This window comes from Micropterus dolomieu, linkage group LG03 (genome assembly GCF_021292245.1).
Source record: "Micropterus dolomieu isolate WLL.071019.BEF.003 ecotype Adirondacks linkage group LG03, ASM2129224v1, whole genome shotgun sequence".
NCBI lineage: Eukaryota > Metazoa > Chordata > Actinopteri > Centrarchiformes > Centrarchidae > Micropterus > Micropterus dolomieu.
Genome location: NC_060152.1, coordinates 34,672,948 through 34,689,390, shown reverse-complemented (window position 1 = coordinate 34,689,390; position 16,443 = coordinate 34,672,948). Strand labels below are relative to the sequence as shown.

At 42.9% G+C, this 16,443-nt stretch overlaps 2 protein-coding genes and 1 long non-coding RNA gene across 12 annotated transcripts in view; 2 read left to right on the top strand and 1 right to left on the bottom strand.

Moving 5' to 3' along the window:
• The window catches only part of dcst1 (DC-STAMP domain containing 1), a 17,402-nt gene extending 13,236 nt beyond the window's left edge, over positions 1-4,166 (top strand). For 4 of the 6 annotated variants that reach the window (XM_046045016.1, XM_046045014.1, XM_046045011.1 and 1 more), the window contains 2 exons: positions 3,157-3,261; positions 4,017-4,166. In XM_046045016.1, the coding sequence (XP_045900972.1) occupies positions 3,157-3,261; positions 4,017-4,120 (209 nt within the window). In that variant the 3' untranslated portion in view covers positions 4,121-4,166. Of the gene's footprint in view, positions 1-771; positions 970-3,156; positions 3,262-4,016 lie in introns of those variants that run through there. The other 2 variants (XM_046045015.1, XM_046045012.1) reach the window with 2 other exon arrangements.
• A 1,556-nt stretch (positions 4,167-5,722) lies between these two features.
• LOC123968122 lies at positions 5,723-8,626 on the bottom strand. The gene is made up of 2 exons (XR_006824396.1): positions 8,297-8,626; positions 5,723-6,346 (listed from the first exon to the last, which is right to left on the bottom strand). It is a non-coding gene; the product is annotated as an uncharacterized LOC123968122 (long non-coding RNA).
• Positions 7,976-16,443, top strand: part of adam15 (ADAM metallopeptidase domain 15) — a 38,352-nt gene continuing 29,884 nt past the window's right edge. For 3 of the 5 annotated variants that reach the window (XM_046044641.1, XM_046044639.1, XM_046044638.1), the window contains exons 1-2: positions 7,977-8,657; positions 11,725-11,816. In XM_046044641.1, coding sequence (XP_045900597.1) covers positions 8,498-8,657; positions 11,725-11,816 — 252 coding nt within the window. In that variant the 5' untranslated portion in view covers positions 7,977-8,497. Of the gene's footprint in view, positions 8,658-11,724; positions 11,817-16,443 lie in introns of all 5 variants that reach the window. The other 2 variants (XM_046044637.1, XM_046044640.1) reach the window with 2 other exon arrangements.

Sequence of the window (16,443 nt, the reverse complement as noted above, 5' to 3'; positions counted from 1 at the left end):
AGGGGGCGACTTAAACCTGCGTTCTCTCCAGCAGCCAGCAGGGGGCGACTTAAACCTGCGTCCTCTCTAGCAGCCAGCAGGGGGCGACTTAAACCTGCGTCCTCTCTAACAGCCAGCAGGGGGCGACTTAAACCTGCGTCCTCTCTAGCAGCCAGCAGGGGGCGACTTAAACCTGCGTCCTCTCCAGCAGCCAGCAGGGGGCGACTTAAACCTGCGTCCTCTCCAGCAGCCAGCAGGGGGCGACTTAAACCTGCGTCCTCTCCAGCAGCCAGCAGGGGGCGACTCCAGCGGCTGCAGAAAGAAGTGTGATTGTACGACTAATTTTTTGGTCCCATTTGAATTGTGCTCTGAACTACGCTCATGATGATGGTCAATTTAAAATATACATTTAAAAGACAAGAAAGTCGCAGTTTGATGTAAAACTGTTGAAGTGTTAGACTGAAAATACATAATTAAAAAGAGCACAAAGCTAAAAGTCGCGTGTCGTAACTTGAAGCTAACGTTTCTGAAGCTAACGTCAAAGAGATTACATGAGAGGATGATGTGATAAAAGGACCGAGAGACGCTGGATTAAACACATCACGTGAGATTTATTTCTATGTGGAACATAGCTAAGTTATCTAGCTAGCAGCAACCAAGCAATGAACGTTAGCTTAGCATTACCACGCTAACGTGTTGGTGATGTACGTATACTGTGCGAGACGAGAGATGTAGCTCATTGAACGGTTTTCACACAAAACGACATGTAACTTTACTGTTTTACCATCATAGCTAGCTCCTCCGTCTCGTCCAAATATGATCACGTCTGAATCCAAAAAACCAAGATGGCGACGCTCAAAATACCAAACTGGAGGTTTCAGAACGTCGGTCCACAAACCAACAGGGGACGTCACGGCGGCCACACTCATGTCTCTTCTTTGTGTGTTTCTGTGTTTTAATACAGTAACATACTGATATTAATAAAAACCTGGTTGCAGTTGAAGTAGTATTGTGGTAATCAATAGTATTAGTTTTGCTTTACATCTGAAAGGGTTAAACGTGATGACGCTGCAGCTGACGGAGGCGTGAGTGTGTTCCTCTGGTGCTCAAACTGCAGTAGTGGGAGTACTTGCAGTAACAATAGCAGCATTTGTAGTGTGTTGTAGTAAACAGTGTACCTGTTTGTGTTGGTTTGAACATTCATTAGAGGCTGTGATGTCACTTCCTCTCCCCTACTGATGAAGCAAATCGCTCAAATCTCATTAACACACACACACACACACACAAACATACACACACACACACACTCTCTCTGTGAGCTGCAGTAAATCTGATCTGAGAGCAGATTAGTGTAAGAGCTTTATAACAGCTGACAGGCTGAACTGTGATCGAGAGACACTTAGAGGCAAAGAGAGAGAGAGAATTGTTGTTGTGATTGTTTGATATTTTAACAATTATTCCTGTATTTGTATTTTGTTTTAAAATTTCACATTTGCTACTATTTTTTTAATAAATGTTTTATTTTTTGTCTGTTAATACACACACACGCTTAGTGTTTTATTTATTTATTTTAAGTTATTATTTTCATTTTCTAACACACACACGCTTATTTAATTTATGTACTTTTATTTTTAATATTTATTTTACATAATTCTTACTTTACATATTTTTTATTATCATTTTATTTTTTATTAACACACACAAACACAACTTTTACTGTTTTATTTACTTATTTAATGAAATTAATTGTTCTTTTGTAATTTATTTGTAGCTTTGGTGATATTGTTTCTATACATTCATGCCAATAAAGCTGATTTGAATTGAATTGAAATTGAAGGCTTTATCGACTTTAATGAGCTGATCTGAGATTTTTACACACAAAACAAAACACAAACTTCCCAACAACAGCTGAAACGATTAATCATCGATGATAAAACAATAATGATTGTAAGACCTGTGAGGTTTGGACTGTTGCTTGGAAACAACAAGCGTTGCGAAGGCGTCATGATGTAAAAGTCACCCTTTGCTTTATGGACCACCGTTTTGAAGCCTCAGAAGTATAACTTTCGAGAGAAGGCATCTTCTATTAACATTGGTTTCGAACAGCCTTTTAGGGCAGGACTTATGGCAACGTGTGACATCAGCACGCCGCCTTGCTTCTCTTCTGGCTGTCAGTCACTGGCCTCAGCGTCAGGCTCCTCAGAAATCAGACTAAACAAACTTTGGTTGGTTCCAGTCACTGGCTAATATGAAAGGTTTAGGTTTCCCTAACTTTACAAAAATGGAAAAACTTTAAAAACAAATTTGGCTTGTTTATCCGCCAGACACACAGATCTTCTTACAAGACAGGAAAAGAACGTTTGATCTGTTGTGAACATCATTTAACGTCCTGTTAGACACCTGCTGAGACAGCAGTTTTACCTGTTTCAAACACAGCGATCATTTGGATGAGAGGGCGGAGCTAGCTAGCTTGGTTAGCTAGGTGAATCTGGAAATCAGGTTAACTTTGATATTAACTGGGATGCTAATTTTGGTCGCCATGGTAGCAACTTGTCAATCAGCTTGTAGCACCGCCCTAAAGCCTCCCCTGCTTCCTGGTCTCTGTTCCTCTAAATGGGACCATAATTTACTAAATCATCATCATGCTGTGTTGAAGAAGACTTGAAACTAGCGACTGAGACCAGAAACTCATCAGGAAAGTGTTTACTGAGGGAATAAATCAGCTGACAAGTAGCAACATTTTCTCAGAGACTTCTATACAATCACACTTCTTTCTGCAGCCGCTGGAGTCGCCCCCTGCTGGCTGCTAGAGAGGATGCAGGTTTAAGTCGCCCCCTGCTGGCTGCTAGAGAGGACGCAGGTTTAAGTCGCCCCCTGCTGGCCGCTAGAGAGGACGCAGGTTTAAGTCGCCCCCTGCTGGCCGCTGGAGAGGACGCAGGTTTAAGTCGCCCCCTGCTGGCTGCTAGAGAGGACGTAGGTTTAAGTCGCCCCCTGCTGGCCGCTAGAGAGGACGCAGGTTTAAGGTGCTTCGGTATCAGTGTCAGTTGTTAGAGCCGGAGGTTGCCGTCGGCTCCGGGGAAATGTGACAGCAGAATCTTTACACACCAAACAATCAATCAATTCATCCAGAGAATAATCAGATTGATCTGATATGAAAATAATCTGTCTGTCTGTCAGAGGGAGAAGAAGCGAGTCTTGTTCCTCTACAACCTGCAGATCCAGAGGCGGATTTCCTCCCCAGACAGGAAACGTCTCATCAGCAAGGGTCGGAGAAGCTGGTCGGTGAGTGGCTCTCTATTCGTGCGCTCCATTTACCTCAGAAGTCGGAGGTCGGAGCTGGGAACGACGTCACACCCGAGTTGATGTTCCAGTATAATAAACGGTATAAACTACAGCTTTCACTGTTGATACTTGGAGCAGCCATCTTGGATGACGAAGTCGGGGTAGTGCGGTTCTCCCGACTTTCCAAGTCGGAAATCCGACTTAAAGGGGCGTTCCCTTTGAAATTTCCGATTTTGAACTCGGAAATTCTGACTTCCCATGTCAAATGGAACGCACCATGTGATCCAGACCACTGGGGCGAGTTCAGCGCCGACAAAATGTTTTGCTACGTTTTGTTGGCACGGAAAAGGCGGTTCCCTGAACACCCTGCTGTGAACACTGCTGACTTTTTAACACCGTCGTGTTTACAAACTTGTCGCAGCTGATTGGATAAAACCTGAGACACGCCCACCAAACAGAAGAAAACATATCTCGAAGCCCGTTGCAGAACGTTGCATGAAAATGTGTTGTTCAATCCCAAAACGTTCAAAACCTGTGCAAAACGTTTTAAGATTGAACTTGCCACTGGTAATCGCTGCTCGGTGCGGCCGGAGCCCGATTCGCTCTCACAAACATAAACAACGACGAGTTCACAAGACGAAGTGAACTGCGTGTAACAATTTGATTAACTGCGATTAAAATGTTACATTAAACCCGTTTGTTTTAATATTCAGAAGACGGAGGTTCTGAAATGTATCTGTGTTTGTCTCCTGCAGGTGTTCGAGTGTCTGAGCAGGTGTGGGCGTGGTCGTCGTCACCAACAGGACTCCGAGGAGACGCGCTACGACCCGGGTTAAACCAGGACAGGAAGTTCACATAAACCTTTTAAACCCGTCTGAGCGTAAAGAATAAATTCTGCTACCGAGTCACGTTTAGTTCTTTCTGCTGATCAGTGAGAAAACTCACCTGGTGAGTTCCCGCAGGTGAAGCGGCTGTAAATGAGCACCGACAAGACTCATTATTATCCAAAGTGACTTACGATGCCGTTCGTTGGAGGAGTTTCTAAATCTACTGCAGGTCATTTCTACAAACTGATGGGAGCAACCTGAACTCACTGAACATGTCGTGAGTCGGGTCCGCGAGGCCTGACGGGACCTTCTTCCTGGTTCTGACTTTGTATATTTGGGAGAGGTCGTTTATATTTATGCCTGCTATGTTACTGCAACAATTCCTTCCAACACATTTCTGTTTTTGAAGGACAGCGACCCAAACCAGCAGGTAAAGAGAAGGTTAGACTCACTCTAACAGTAACACATTTAAAGCGGCATTCAGACCAACCGCGTATTTTCTCCTCGCGACGCTTTCCTCACGTGAGTACATTCGCTGCAAGTGTTCACACACAACGCAAGAATAATGCGAATAAACACAACTCTCCATTTACTTTTACATTTTGCTGTTATTTAATAGAAACAAACGGATCAAACTGATGCTGAAATAACGACAACATGATGCAGATTTGTTAAACATATGAATTCATGCTTTGTCAGGTCTGTTAGCAAGACAGCAGCTTCTAAAATGTTTGTTTTCTGAATGGAGTTTGGTTCGATCAGGGCTATGCTATGCTAACCTGTTCACAGTAAAGTACAACGACAGCTGGAATAAAGTTACAGACACATATTTTCTGACCAGGTAGTTCAACCTCCTCTCTTTCTTTTCTCCAAGTAATGTCCAGTTTTATCTGTTTTTTATGTAAATATGAAGTCGTAGTCTGACAGAGCTAACGACGCTAATGACAACAACAGTGGAACCAGATGTGCACAGAAGCTGCTGAGAAGCTCCAGTGAAGATAAATCAACTTTGAAATCCCAAAAACTAAAGTAAAAAGCTAATTTAATAAAAGCAGTTAACTATGAGCTCCTCCTGCGGGTAAACGCCGTAGTGGTCAGAGCAGAATCCAGACCGACTGCGGGGGTTTATTTGTCCAATGGTTACAGCGCTGCTCCCTGCTCCTCTCCCCCAAGTTTAGCAGCTCTCAGCCGGCCTGCAGATTTTCAATCCCCCGCTCTGCCCAGTCCTCTCCACACAACGCTCTGACGCCTCGGTGACGTACGGACAATCTCGCTATCGTGACTCAGCATCTTCGCTTGAGTTGAAAATATTCAACTCACGTGAATTCCTTTGCGTCACCTGCCCCGCCCCCTCCGCGTCGCTTCGTGCCGTCTGACAGGAAATCGCGGCTCTACGTGTCTCTGCATTGACATTTGTATGTAAACTCACCGCCCCGAACGCTCGCTTCACTTTTGGTCTGAAAGCACCATAAGAGGTGTCGACATTTAAACCCCTCAGCTTCCAGTAAAAATACATACGCTGGTGGGCTTTTGCACAAAGATCATCACTATTTGGTTCAAAGGTTAACTTATTTTTAACAATGGTTCCCAGAAACTTTTATTATCAAACTAATTCAACATCCAGACCATAAATATCAGCAGGAAGTAGTCCATTTATTTATAAAGCTCATTTAAACCAGACACTGTGCTGAACAAAGTAATGCAGTTAAAACTTCAAGAAGAAAAACAGACCAATCAGACAAAAAAGAAACATACAGCAAAAATAAAAGAATAGAAACATGAAGCAACCAGGACACCATGAAGGTCCCGAGACTGACTTGAACGCCAAAGAATAAAAATACCTTTCACCCTTTGTTTTCAATTGAGCCCGAAGAATTTGCCTTGGTACATATTAGTACAATATTCACAATAGTAACACCATGCAGAACAGCGTGTGAGTGATCACATGATCAGATATTACAGATGAGTTATGTAAGCCGCTGGTCCTCACGTGCAGATTAAACTGTGCTTCATTCACACTTTAATCTGATCCACAAACAGCTGCCGAAGCACAACAAACTGATGCTGGATCAGTTTACGTCAGCGCTCCTCTGGGTGATGTCATCGCTCCAGCGGGGCCCCCGGACCCGTCCTCGGCCCCGCTGACCCGTAATCCTGCTGAACTCAGCAGTTCTGCAGCTGATTGAGGAGCAGAGAAGCAACACATGATGAATCAGTGAAGTCTGTCCAACCCTTCCTCCCAGCTCTTGACAGGAGATCTGCTGGAAGAAGTATTCATGTGCTGAAGTAAACATAGTAATACCACGAGTAAAATACTCCGATAAAGGAAGTAAGCATTCAAAGTAAAAGTACTCATTAATGGTTCCTTTGTCAGGGCTTCACTTTGTGCTGTGACGGGCTTCTCCCACAGAACATTCTGACCATTCTGGAGAAATTATCTGTACCAAGTTATGGTGGGAATGTTTTTATTTATATAAAAGGAAACACACAGGCACACATTCAAAATATAACAGAATACAATGCAGTAATCTGTAGTTTGTTTATTTTTTTACTTAAATTACTTTTTTGGACAATGCATGTTTGTTTCTTCTATATTTAAATTGCATTGCATGTTTTCTTATTGTGGAAAAAAATGTCCCCAGTGTAACTGACACCATATGATTATTATCACTGGTGCTTGAGCAGCATTTCTGCTGTAGAGATGATTTTAAATATAAAACATTCTGCAGTTTAATGTGCAAAAACCTTCAGTATGATAAAGACTCAGTGAGAATAGTTCATCCTGCAACAATTCAAAATAACGGAGTCTGCAGCACAAAGGTTATGAAAGATTTTAGAAACATTTCAACTGAGTTCACCATAATATGACTGACGGGTCCTCCGCCTGCAGCTTTAATATTAACAACAGTGAATGTGTGAAAAAACTCACCTGAGGAAAGGGTTAATGCGTGTGTGTGTGTGTGTGTGTGTGTGTGTGTGTGTGTGTAAAACTGCATCCGGTTACTTTGTTTTCAAAATAAATTCAAAATAGCATTTTGATGATCAAATAATCTGTTTCACATTAATTAAACTCAGAGTTCTCACTGCAGCTTTAAAACATAAAATAGTTCATTATCTTTTTAGATTTATAACAGTTTGTGCGTCTGCTGTTTGAATCAGCTGGGAAAGTTGCCAATAGCTCCCTCAGAACGAAAACACATGATTTTATCTTGAATATGTCTTTACAGTCATTTCTGCATTAAATGAAATGTATTGATTTGAATGCCATAAATCCAAACTGAAAAGATTGTGTGTGTTCTCGGGGGGTGTGTTCGGTGAGGACCCATTAATCAGGCTCGTTCCTGTCTTTAGGTTTTTATTTGATTTACATTATTTAAAGGCCAGAAGGTTAGGCGGTGTAGACTGTAAAACACTGTTTTAGGCAAATCATGACCCATCAAATCTATTTATATTTTAAATTCTGTTTACCTTCTAGGCTGATTGCCTTAAGAGTGTTTAGTTACCATTAATAATGACTGGAATGTAAATTAAATTGATTCAGTTATAGCTTTATTTTGCTTAATTTGTATATAAATATTTGCTATAACTTGCAGCAGATATTGAACCTCTTAATAGACTAAAAGGGGAGTTTAACGGAAAAATATTGTTAGAATTTAAGTAAGCATGTTAAATGTTATATAGCATAAATATTATTATAATAAAAATCTTGAAAAATAAGGCTAGAATTGGATAATCTCCTTTATTATAACAGATTATTTAAGTGGCTGGAATAAATCACAGGCTAAATGTAAATATAAAAAATACTTTTTGATTGTTTCATAGTGACAAGCGGAAACTGGCTTTTATTTTGAAGACTGAATCGCATTACTTCCGGTATGGCTCTCGCTAGCTCGGGTTAGCTTCATGCAGCTAGATGACGTATTCTTTGGCTCTCGGTATAAACACGGGCGGTCCGGTGTCCTCCGGTAATTAGCCGCTCTCAGGCCGCTGTGGTCGGATAAACCGAACTGTCCGGTGTCCGGGCGAACATAACTGACACAAACCGACCTGTTCCGCCCGGTGTTAACGGTACTTTTTGCCGCCAGAAAGTGTTTTCGCCAGAGCTGCGCAGATAATTAGGGTCCGGACCGGAGGACCGGAGCACCGGAGCACCGGGGTTTGCCCGCTACAGTAACGCCGAATTAACGGTCACTTTCCCGCCGTTGTACCTGTACAGCAGCAGCAGCTCTGACCTTCTCGTTTCTGTGGATGTTACCGCGAAAAGAAGCCCCATGGAGTTTCCCTGGAGCTTCTCCCGGTGCTCCGACACGGTGAGGTAACGGGAACGGGAACGAGACGGGGTTGCCTCACACACATCAGTCAGCAGGAGCAGCAGCAACCTGTTGCCGGTTGCCGGTGACGCAGAGAGGATGAGCGGAGCCGCCGCGCTGCTGCTGCCGCTGCTGCTGCTCAGCGGCACCGGGCAGCGGGCTGCGTTCACCGCCGCCAGGTCACTGAACGCACCGCAGGACGGAGGCGTTCATGCTCCGGACGGACAGACGGACGGAACCGACAGTCTGACAGTGACGGGTAACGGTTACCGTTAACTGACTGACGTACGACTAACAGGCGTAATTATATATGAACGGAAATTATTATTAGAACTATAATTCATCAAAAAATGAACTGAGTCTGGTGGAAGAGAGATGGAGCGAGTGACCTTTGACCTGACTGCTTGGTACTAATCTGACACGTTAGCCTCTTTAAACCATCTGGACTGTTTGCTGTTTATGTCTTCATGTAGTTAATGAGTTAATAACAAAACAGGAGATTTAATCAGCTGTGCATGAAGATTATACTTCATCTGTTGTATTCCAGAGCAGCTAGTAGCTGTGATAACGCTAACAGGCTAAATGCAACCTTTAGCGCTAGAGGAGGCGAGAAAACATCAAAAAACATCAGCGACAAAATGGGTTAAAAACATGCCTCCCTCAACACAAGTAATGTTAGGAGCAAAAAGTAATGTTATCAAAGAAAAAACTAACGTTAGCAGTTAACAAAAAGAAATTGACTGTTACTAAAAGTAACTAGAAAGAAACGTTAGCATTTAAAATGGAGATATTCGCTTACAAGTAGGTCTGAAACGACTCATCGATTAAATCGATTACTAAAATGCATCGATGCAAATTCTTTGCGTCCAGACTTCGTTTTAATCCTTATAACTATACAGCACACCGTTTCGCACGGACATTTATTACTGTCGCGCTTACGCTGTGAACAGGACGTGATTATGATGCCGCTGTTTGCAAAGTGGAGGACGAGAGAAAACAGCGAGGGACGAAGAAGAAAATGTGAAGTCTGGGATTATTTCAAGCTAAACAAAACAACAACTCTGTAATGTTACCGTCCGTCCAACGTAAAACCAAACTTATGTCGCCTCGGCAACAGCACGACGCCGCCTGATCAGAAAGCAGCCGGTGTTCTGCCGGCGGACCACAGACGAGGGGTGTTTCTCAAAACCAAGAATGCAAAGAACAGACTTGTGTTCTTGGGGAGAGCGTTCTTGCTAGTCGTTCTTGGAAGAATGAACTTGCAACGTCACGAGCGCGCAGAACGCCGCTGACGGTTTGAGACGTGCGTTCTTGTTGGTATTGCGCAATACCCCCAGCGCAGATGCCAAGATCTATTTGCACATAAAATAATTATATAAAATAAAAACAAATAGTGTGACCACAACTCTACTGTACACTAACAATGTAATGTCTAATATTATAATATTAGAAATAATATTTATATTAATAATGATAATAAAGCAAAGATAGTCCCCCTTTCATACTATTTCTGAGAAGTTTCACAAGACCAGATTTTTCTGTACATCATCCAGATGTCTCATGATTTAAGATTTAAATCTTACAAAATGATTCAGAATGTAACGACAGAATAACCACCGCTGTGGGTCTTTACTCTGCCGGTGTTGCTGGACTGTCTGCTGTGTTGGCTGCAGGTCTGAGGCCTCTGTGAGCTGATCTGTCCGGCCGGCTCGTTAGCTTCCCCCCCGCTGACGGTTGCGGAGCGTCATAGCTCCGAAAATGTTTGCGTACATTTTAGATTCACCATAATTTTTAGTAAAACTGTCAATATTCGACATTTACACAGCTGATTTCTCGCCTCAAACCTTCTCAGAAGTGGATTTAGTGATGAAATAACGTACGAAAATAGTAAAAAACGTTCTGTTGTTGGCCTCTCTCTGCTTCTTTCAGCTCGTCGCTTGAATGCTGGGATATCTGTGCAGTCAAGTTCACTCAAGTTACCAACCGATGCATCCTGGGTAAAATGGGCGTGTCAAGAACACTTCCGGGATTTTTAACGGTTCTTGCCAAAATGCAGACTTGTATATTGGGACAGAACTTTGGCCACAAAAGAGACGTTTCACAAGAACACAAGTACAGACGGGAACACTAATTGAGAAAGTAACCGCAACTTTAGCATTTAACTGAAACCATGGTTGAGACGAAACGTAGCAAAATGTTTTTTTTCAACGGAAATGGTGGTTCCCTGAACACCCTGCTGTGACCACAAGCGCACTGAATTTTCCTGCCTTTTTAACACCGTTTTGTTTACAAACATGTCGCAGCTGATTGGATAACACCTGAGACACGCCCACCAAACCTTTGAAAACATACCTTGGAGCCGGTTGCAGAGCGTCGCGCAGTGTTGCAGGAAACATGTCGTTCCCTCCGAAAATGTTGCAAACCGGTGCAAAACGTTTTGCGATTGAACTCGCCCCTGGTGACGGGGAGCTGCACCTTTTGAGTATAACTTGTATAGCACTCGGGTGATGTTTGTGTTGGTAAACGCCGCAGCCGCCAAGCAAAAGTACTTCTTACACGAAGCATCGATGAATCAATGAAATAATCTGTAGAAGCTTCGAGTATTAAAATCATTGTTAGCTGCAGCCCTACTTAAAAGGTAAAAAAGCAACATTAGGAAAGAAAATGTAATGTTAGCATTAACAAAATGAATATTACTGTAAAAAATTTACTAAAAAGTAACGTTTGCAAGGAAAAAGTAATTTAGCTGTTATAAAAGTAACTAAAAAGCAACGTTAGCAATGGAAAAGTAATTTCGCTGTTATAAAAGTAACTAACAAGCAACGTTAGCAATGGAAAAGTAATTTCGCTGTTATAAAAGTAACAAAAAAGCAACGTTTGCAAGGAAAAAGTAATTTAGCTGTTATAAAAGTAACTAAAAAGCAACGTTTGCAAGGAAAAAGTAATTTAGCTGTTATAAAAGTAACTAAAAAGCAACGTAAGCAAGGGAAAAGTAATTTAGCTGTTATAAAAGTAACTAAAAAGCAACGTTTGCAAGGAAAAAGTAATTTAGCTGTTATAAAAGTAACTAAAAAGCAACGTAAGCAAGGGAAAAGTAATGTTAGCATTAACAAAATGAATATTACTGTAAAGAAAAATCTAACTAAAAAGTAACGTTAGCATTAATAAAGGATTACTGTGCGTAACATTGAACTGTATAAAAATCAGCCTGCCAGCGCCCACTGGTGGACAAATTATCAGCTGACATGATACTGACATGTACAATCATCTGATATATTAATGGGCCCAGCTCTCTCCCAGTTTACCCAGTCTGTCTGTGTGCTCAGGTGTGGACAGGTGGCGGCGCCCCCTGCTGGAGAAAACTCGTCCCTTCATCGTGGTGGACGGACAGAGGAGGAGCCTCGCTGAAGCGCTACAGGTCAGAGAACCAGTTTCATATTGATTTACTATCTGTCCCATACAGCCGTTCACTGCCCACTCGTCACTCCTCTTAGCCATTAGCTAACTAGCTGCGTGGAGAAGCAACATGCTGCCTACAAACGAAGATCAGAAAGTGGAAATCCAGTCTGCAAGAGAAGAGAACATTTAGCGAAACCTGCTCTTACTTCTGCAAAACTAAAACCGGGGACGAACGTCAAATGCCACAAAAAGTAGCGCCTATAAGAAAATGGCGCCCTAATTGCCCTTAAACAGCTAAGAAGACTGTTGAACCTTCCCTCGCTGAGGTGCCGCAGAATATCATCAGTGTCATCTGCGGAAAAATCAACGAGAGATCGAACTGAAGACACTGAAAGAGAAACTAGTACTATTGTTCGTTTTACAACAACAAACCAAACTAGAGGAAAGCGTGGGATGGTGGCGCCAGCTGAACCGACACAGGCAGCGGCTGAGTCGCGGTTTTGTCCGGCGTCAACTCACACTGACGTGTTTGAGCAGCGGAGCGTTTAGCCTGCACGTTGTTAGCCCGGGAGCCCGCTCTGCTCTCTGCAGGCTAACGTTACATATCCACATGGAGCATTTCAGAATAAGAGCGTTTTGCCTGCCTGATTTTGTTCAGTTGTCCTTGATTTTTGAGTTGCTACCATGGTTAAGTAACTACGTAGTGAAATTGTTTCTTAACTGTGTTTATTGTTGAAGTACGACCGGGAGTCTGCAAAGTGGGCTTTGGAAAACAATCTAATTGCGATTTAATATGGAATTAATTTTTAAGCTCTTTACCTTCTGTATTATTCAAAATGGACAAGCAGTAAATCGGCGTGCAGTCTGACCAACACAATATTAGATAGATTAAACATCATCTGTTCTTCCTTGCAGGTCAGGCCTGTGTTGGGATGAAATCAGGTGAATTATAATTATGAGCAATGGTGGAGAAGAAATATTAAATTTTAATAACATGAGAAAGATAATTTGAGTCAAGTCATGGCATTAAATAATGATATAATCCGTTCTAATCTCCCAGGAGTCCATCTTTCTATATCCCAGAAGCAAACAAAAAACACTCTGTGCTGGTCTGGGCTGGTCTGGTCTGTGCTGGTCTGGGCTGGTCTGGTCTGTACTGGTCTGGGCTGGTCTACTGTGTGCAGGCTGAGCTCAGTCTGGTTTCCATCAAACCCTGTTCCTGGATGTGTATGATGGGTGGGACTCTCACACTTCCTCATTTAAGAGAACAAAACAAGAGCCCACCACCACCTGTTACCATGGTTACCCGATGGAGATATTATGGGGTGTGTCTGCGTGAAGCCTCCTGGGAGTTGTAGTTCTGTCAAAAACATGATGTCTATAAACTTTTTTTCCCAACATATTTTATTCTGAAACGTGGACACTAAAAGTGATTAAGTGGAACTCAACATAGGCCTGAAAAACTATATGTTTTTAAAGCATTTACTAAAAGCAAATGGGATAAATACACAGGAAGTCATTCAGGTGCAAATGATGTCATAATTTTAAATTAAACGTTTCTACCTTGGGTGCAGAACGTCCTCTGCAGTGGACTGATATATATTTAGTCACAAAACAAAATGTACCAGAAAAATATCATTAAAATCTAAAAAACTGTTTTTACCGGGTCTGTTTTTGAGACTAAAAGGATTATGCAGTTGTTTCTGAGGGACTTGGTCTCTGGCGTCTCTTCTTCCCTCCATTTTGAATTTATGTTGCAGTATATCAGAATGACAGAGATGCAAAGATAATAATCAAATGGAAGAAGACGACGCTCTGGCCGTCCGCCACGTGTTGTTTGGGACATGGTCCTATAACTTAAAGGGCTCAGAATAGTTTCTCAATATCTGTCCACTGCAATCGATGTCATTATTATTCAAATATATACTTTGGGGCATCAGGAAGTGGTTTGAGTGCTTTGGGCCGTGACAGAAGGTCATCAGTACCGGTTAACTCGCCAGGTTTCCGTCCTTGTGCTCATACTTCTGTCCCGGTGAGCAGGACCAGCTCCTGAATGGAGTTTGAGGGTTTTTCTCGGCGACTGCCCGACTAATGTCATTCATGAAGCTGTGAGTTCGTCTGGTTTATAAATCTCAGCCGGCTCGTTTCAGCTCCACACTGAGACAGAAGGGGACAAACAAACAACCTCCAACATCCGTTTACTGTCTGCTGTAGGGTTGGGCCGACGGCTGACAGACGTCACGACGTTGAGCATCGTGATTTCTCTTCTCCCCACACTCTGACACACTCACACACACCTACACCTCAGGTAAACCCCCCGGCCTGTCCCGCCTCTCTGTCTCTCTCTCACGGTGCTTTCAGACCAAAAGCGAAGCGAGCGTTTGGGGCGGTGAGTTTACATACAAAGTCAATGCAAAGACGCGTAGAGCCGCGATTTCCTATTAGCCTATCAGTGTTGACACCGTTTACCCGCAGGAGGAGCTCAGCGTTAACTACTTTTAATAAATCAGCTTTTTACTTTAGTTTTTGGGATTTCAAGGTTGATTTATCTTCACTGGAGCTTCTCAGCAGCTTCTGTGCACATCTGGTTCCACTGTTGTTGTTGTTAGCGTCGTTAGCTCTGTCAGACTACGACTTCATATTTACATAAAAAAACGGACAAAACTGGACATTAGTTGGAGAAAAGAAAGCGAGGAGGTTGAACTACCTGGTGAGTTCAGAAAACATGTGTCTGTAACTTTGTTCCAGCTGTTGTTGGTCTTTACTGTGAACAGGTTAGCGTAGCATAGCCCTGATGGAACCAAACTCCATTCAGAAAACAAACATTTTAGAAGTTGTTGTCCTGCTGACAGACCTGACCTGTTTAACAAATAGTTATTTCAGCATCAGTTTGATCCGTTTGTTGCTATTTAATCACAGCAACATGTTTGGGTACACGATGGAAAACTCCCATAGAGGACTAAGGGAGCACATTTACACCCCATCTCACTTCCAGTCTGGATTTCAGTCTGGATTTGGGTAGCTGTCCTCTGAAGGAGGAGGAGTGGACGCTAGCTGAGCGTTACCATACTGCACCAGTGTGCGGGTGAAAATCATTAACATGAGTTGCGCATTGACTTTATTGATCATGTGAAAGTTTAGTCACTCATTCAACAGCTGTCTGTGCCGAACAGGGAGAACCACACGTCTTCGCTGTGTTCACCGCACTGGCGGTCCGGAGCTGCACTTCCTCATTTCCCAGTTCCGCCTTTTTTGTTACGTCAACATTACGTTATCAACTAACCTCTAGATAATCGATTATTGACATTTGTTAATCGATTCAGAATCTTTCTAATGTTTCAGACAGAAAACCTCAGGAACATAACGTTTGTCCCAGAAGGCCGACAGCAGAAACCTTTTGTTAGGACACAAGGAGCAGATTTTAGTCTGAAGGAGGGACAGGAAGTCTTGGAGTTCTGCTGTATGTGGCGTCCGCCGATCATTAACGGTTTCCTCCACGGTTACAGTCGTGTGTTTCAGTGTAATAAGAGAGAGGAAGGAAGCTGGAGCGCTGACAGTTTTCACCAGGAGCTTCCTGCAGGAACACAGGAGGAGGAGTGGGGGGTCAGTGTTGGAGGACGGACACTTCCTGTGCAGCTGACAGACTCTCTGTGGTCATTTCCTGTAGAAATCCCCCCTCGACTCCACCCAGCCGAGGAGTCGGAGAGGAGTTCACCAAACCAACGTCTCCAAGTCAAGTGAATGAATCAGTTTATGATGCAAAATATTAATCGGCTGCTATTTGTAAATGTCGCTGAGCTGTAGGCAGCACTCTGTTGTCTGTGACTAGTTTCTATTTTTATTCATATTCAGGGCTCAACATTAAACTTTTTGGCAACTGGCTGCACCGGACCAGTGGGTTTGAAACTTACTGGCTCTCCCTCCAAACGTTATTTATCAGTGTTACAACAAAACCAAAGACTTAAAATTAATGTTAACATGTTTAATCTGTTATTAAAAACATCCTGGATATAAAAAAAACTGAACTAAAGTGCACTGTTAAAGTTACAAAAAATAAATAGTTAACAAATTTACTTTTTAAACAAAACATACTAACAGAGTCAAACATGACGTGCTCTCTCTGCTGCTGCCATTTAATAAAAGAAAATGCAGCAGCGAACACGAGTCGCCTGATTGACAGGTCGCCATGGTAGCGACCTGTCAATCAGCTTGTAGCTCCGCCCTAAAGCCTCCCCTGCTTCCTGGTCTCTGTTCCTCTAAATGGGACCATAATTTACTAAATGAACATCATGTTGTGTTGAAGAAGACTTGAAACTAGCGACTGAGACCAGAAACTCATCAGGAAAGTGTTTACTGAGGAAATAAATCAGCTGACAAGTAGAAACATTTTCTCACAGACTTCTAGACAATCACACTTCTTTCTGCAGCCGCTGGAGAGGACGCAGGTTTTAGTCGCCCCCTGCTGGCTGATAGAGAGGACACAGGTTTAAGTCGCCCCCTGCTGGCTGCTAGAGAGGACGCAGGTTTAAGTCGCCCCCTGCTGGCTGCTAGAGAGGACGCAGGTTTAAGTCGCCCCCTGCTGGCCGCTGGAGAGGACGCAGGTTTAAGTCGCCCCCTGCTGGCTGCTGGAGAGGACGCAGGTTTAA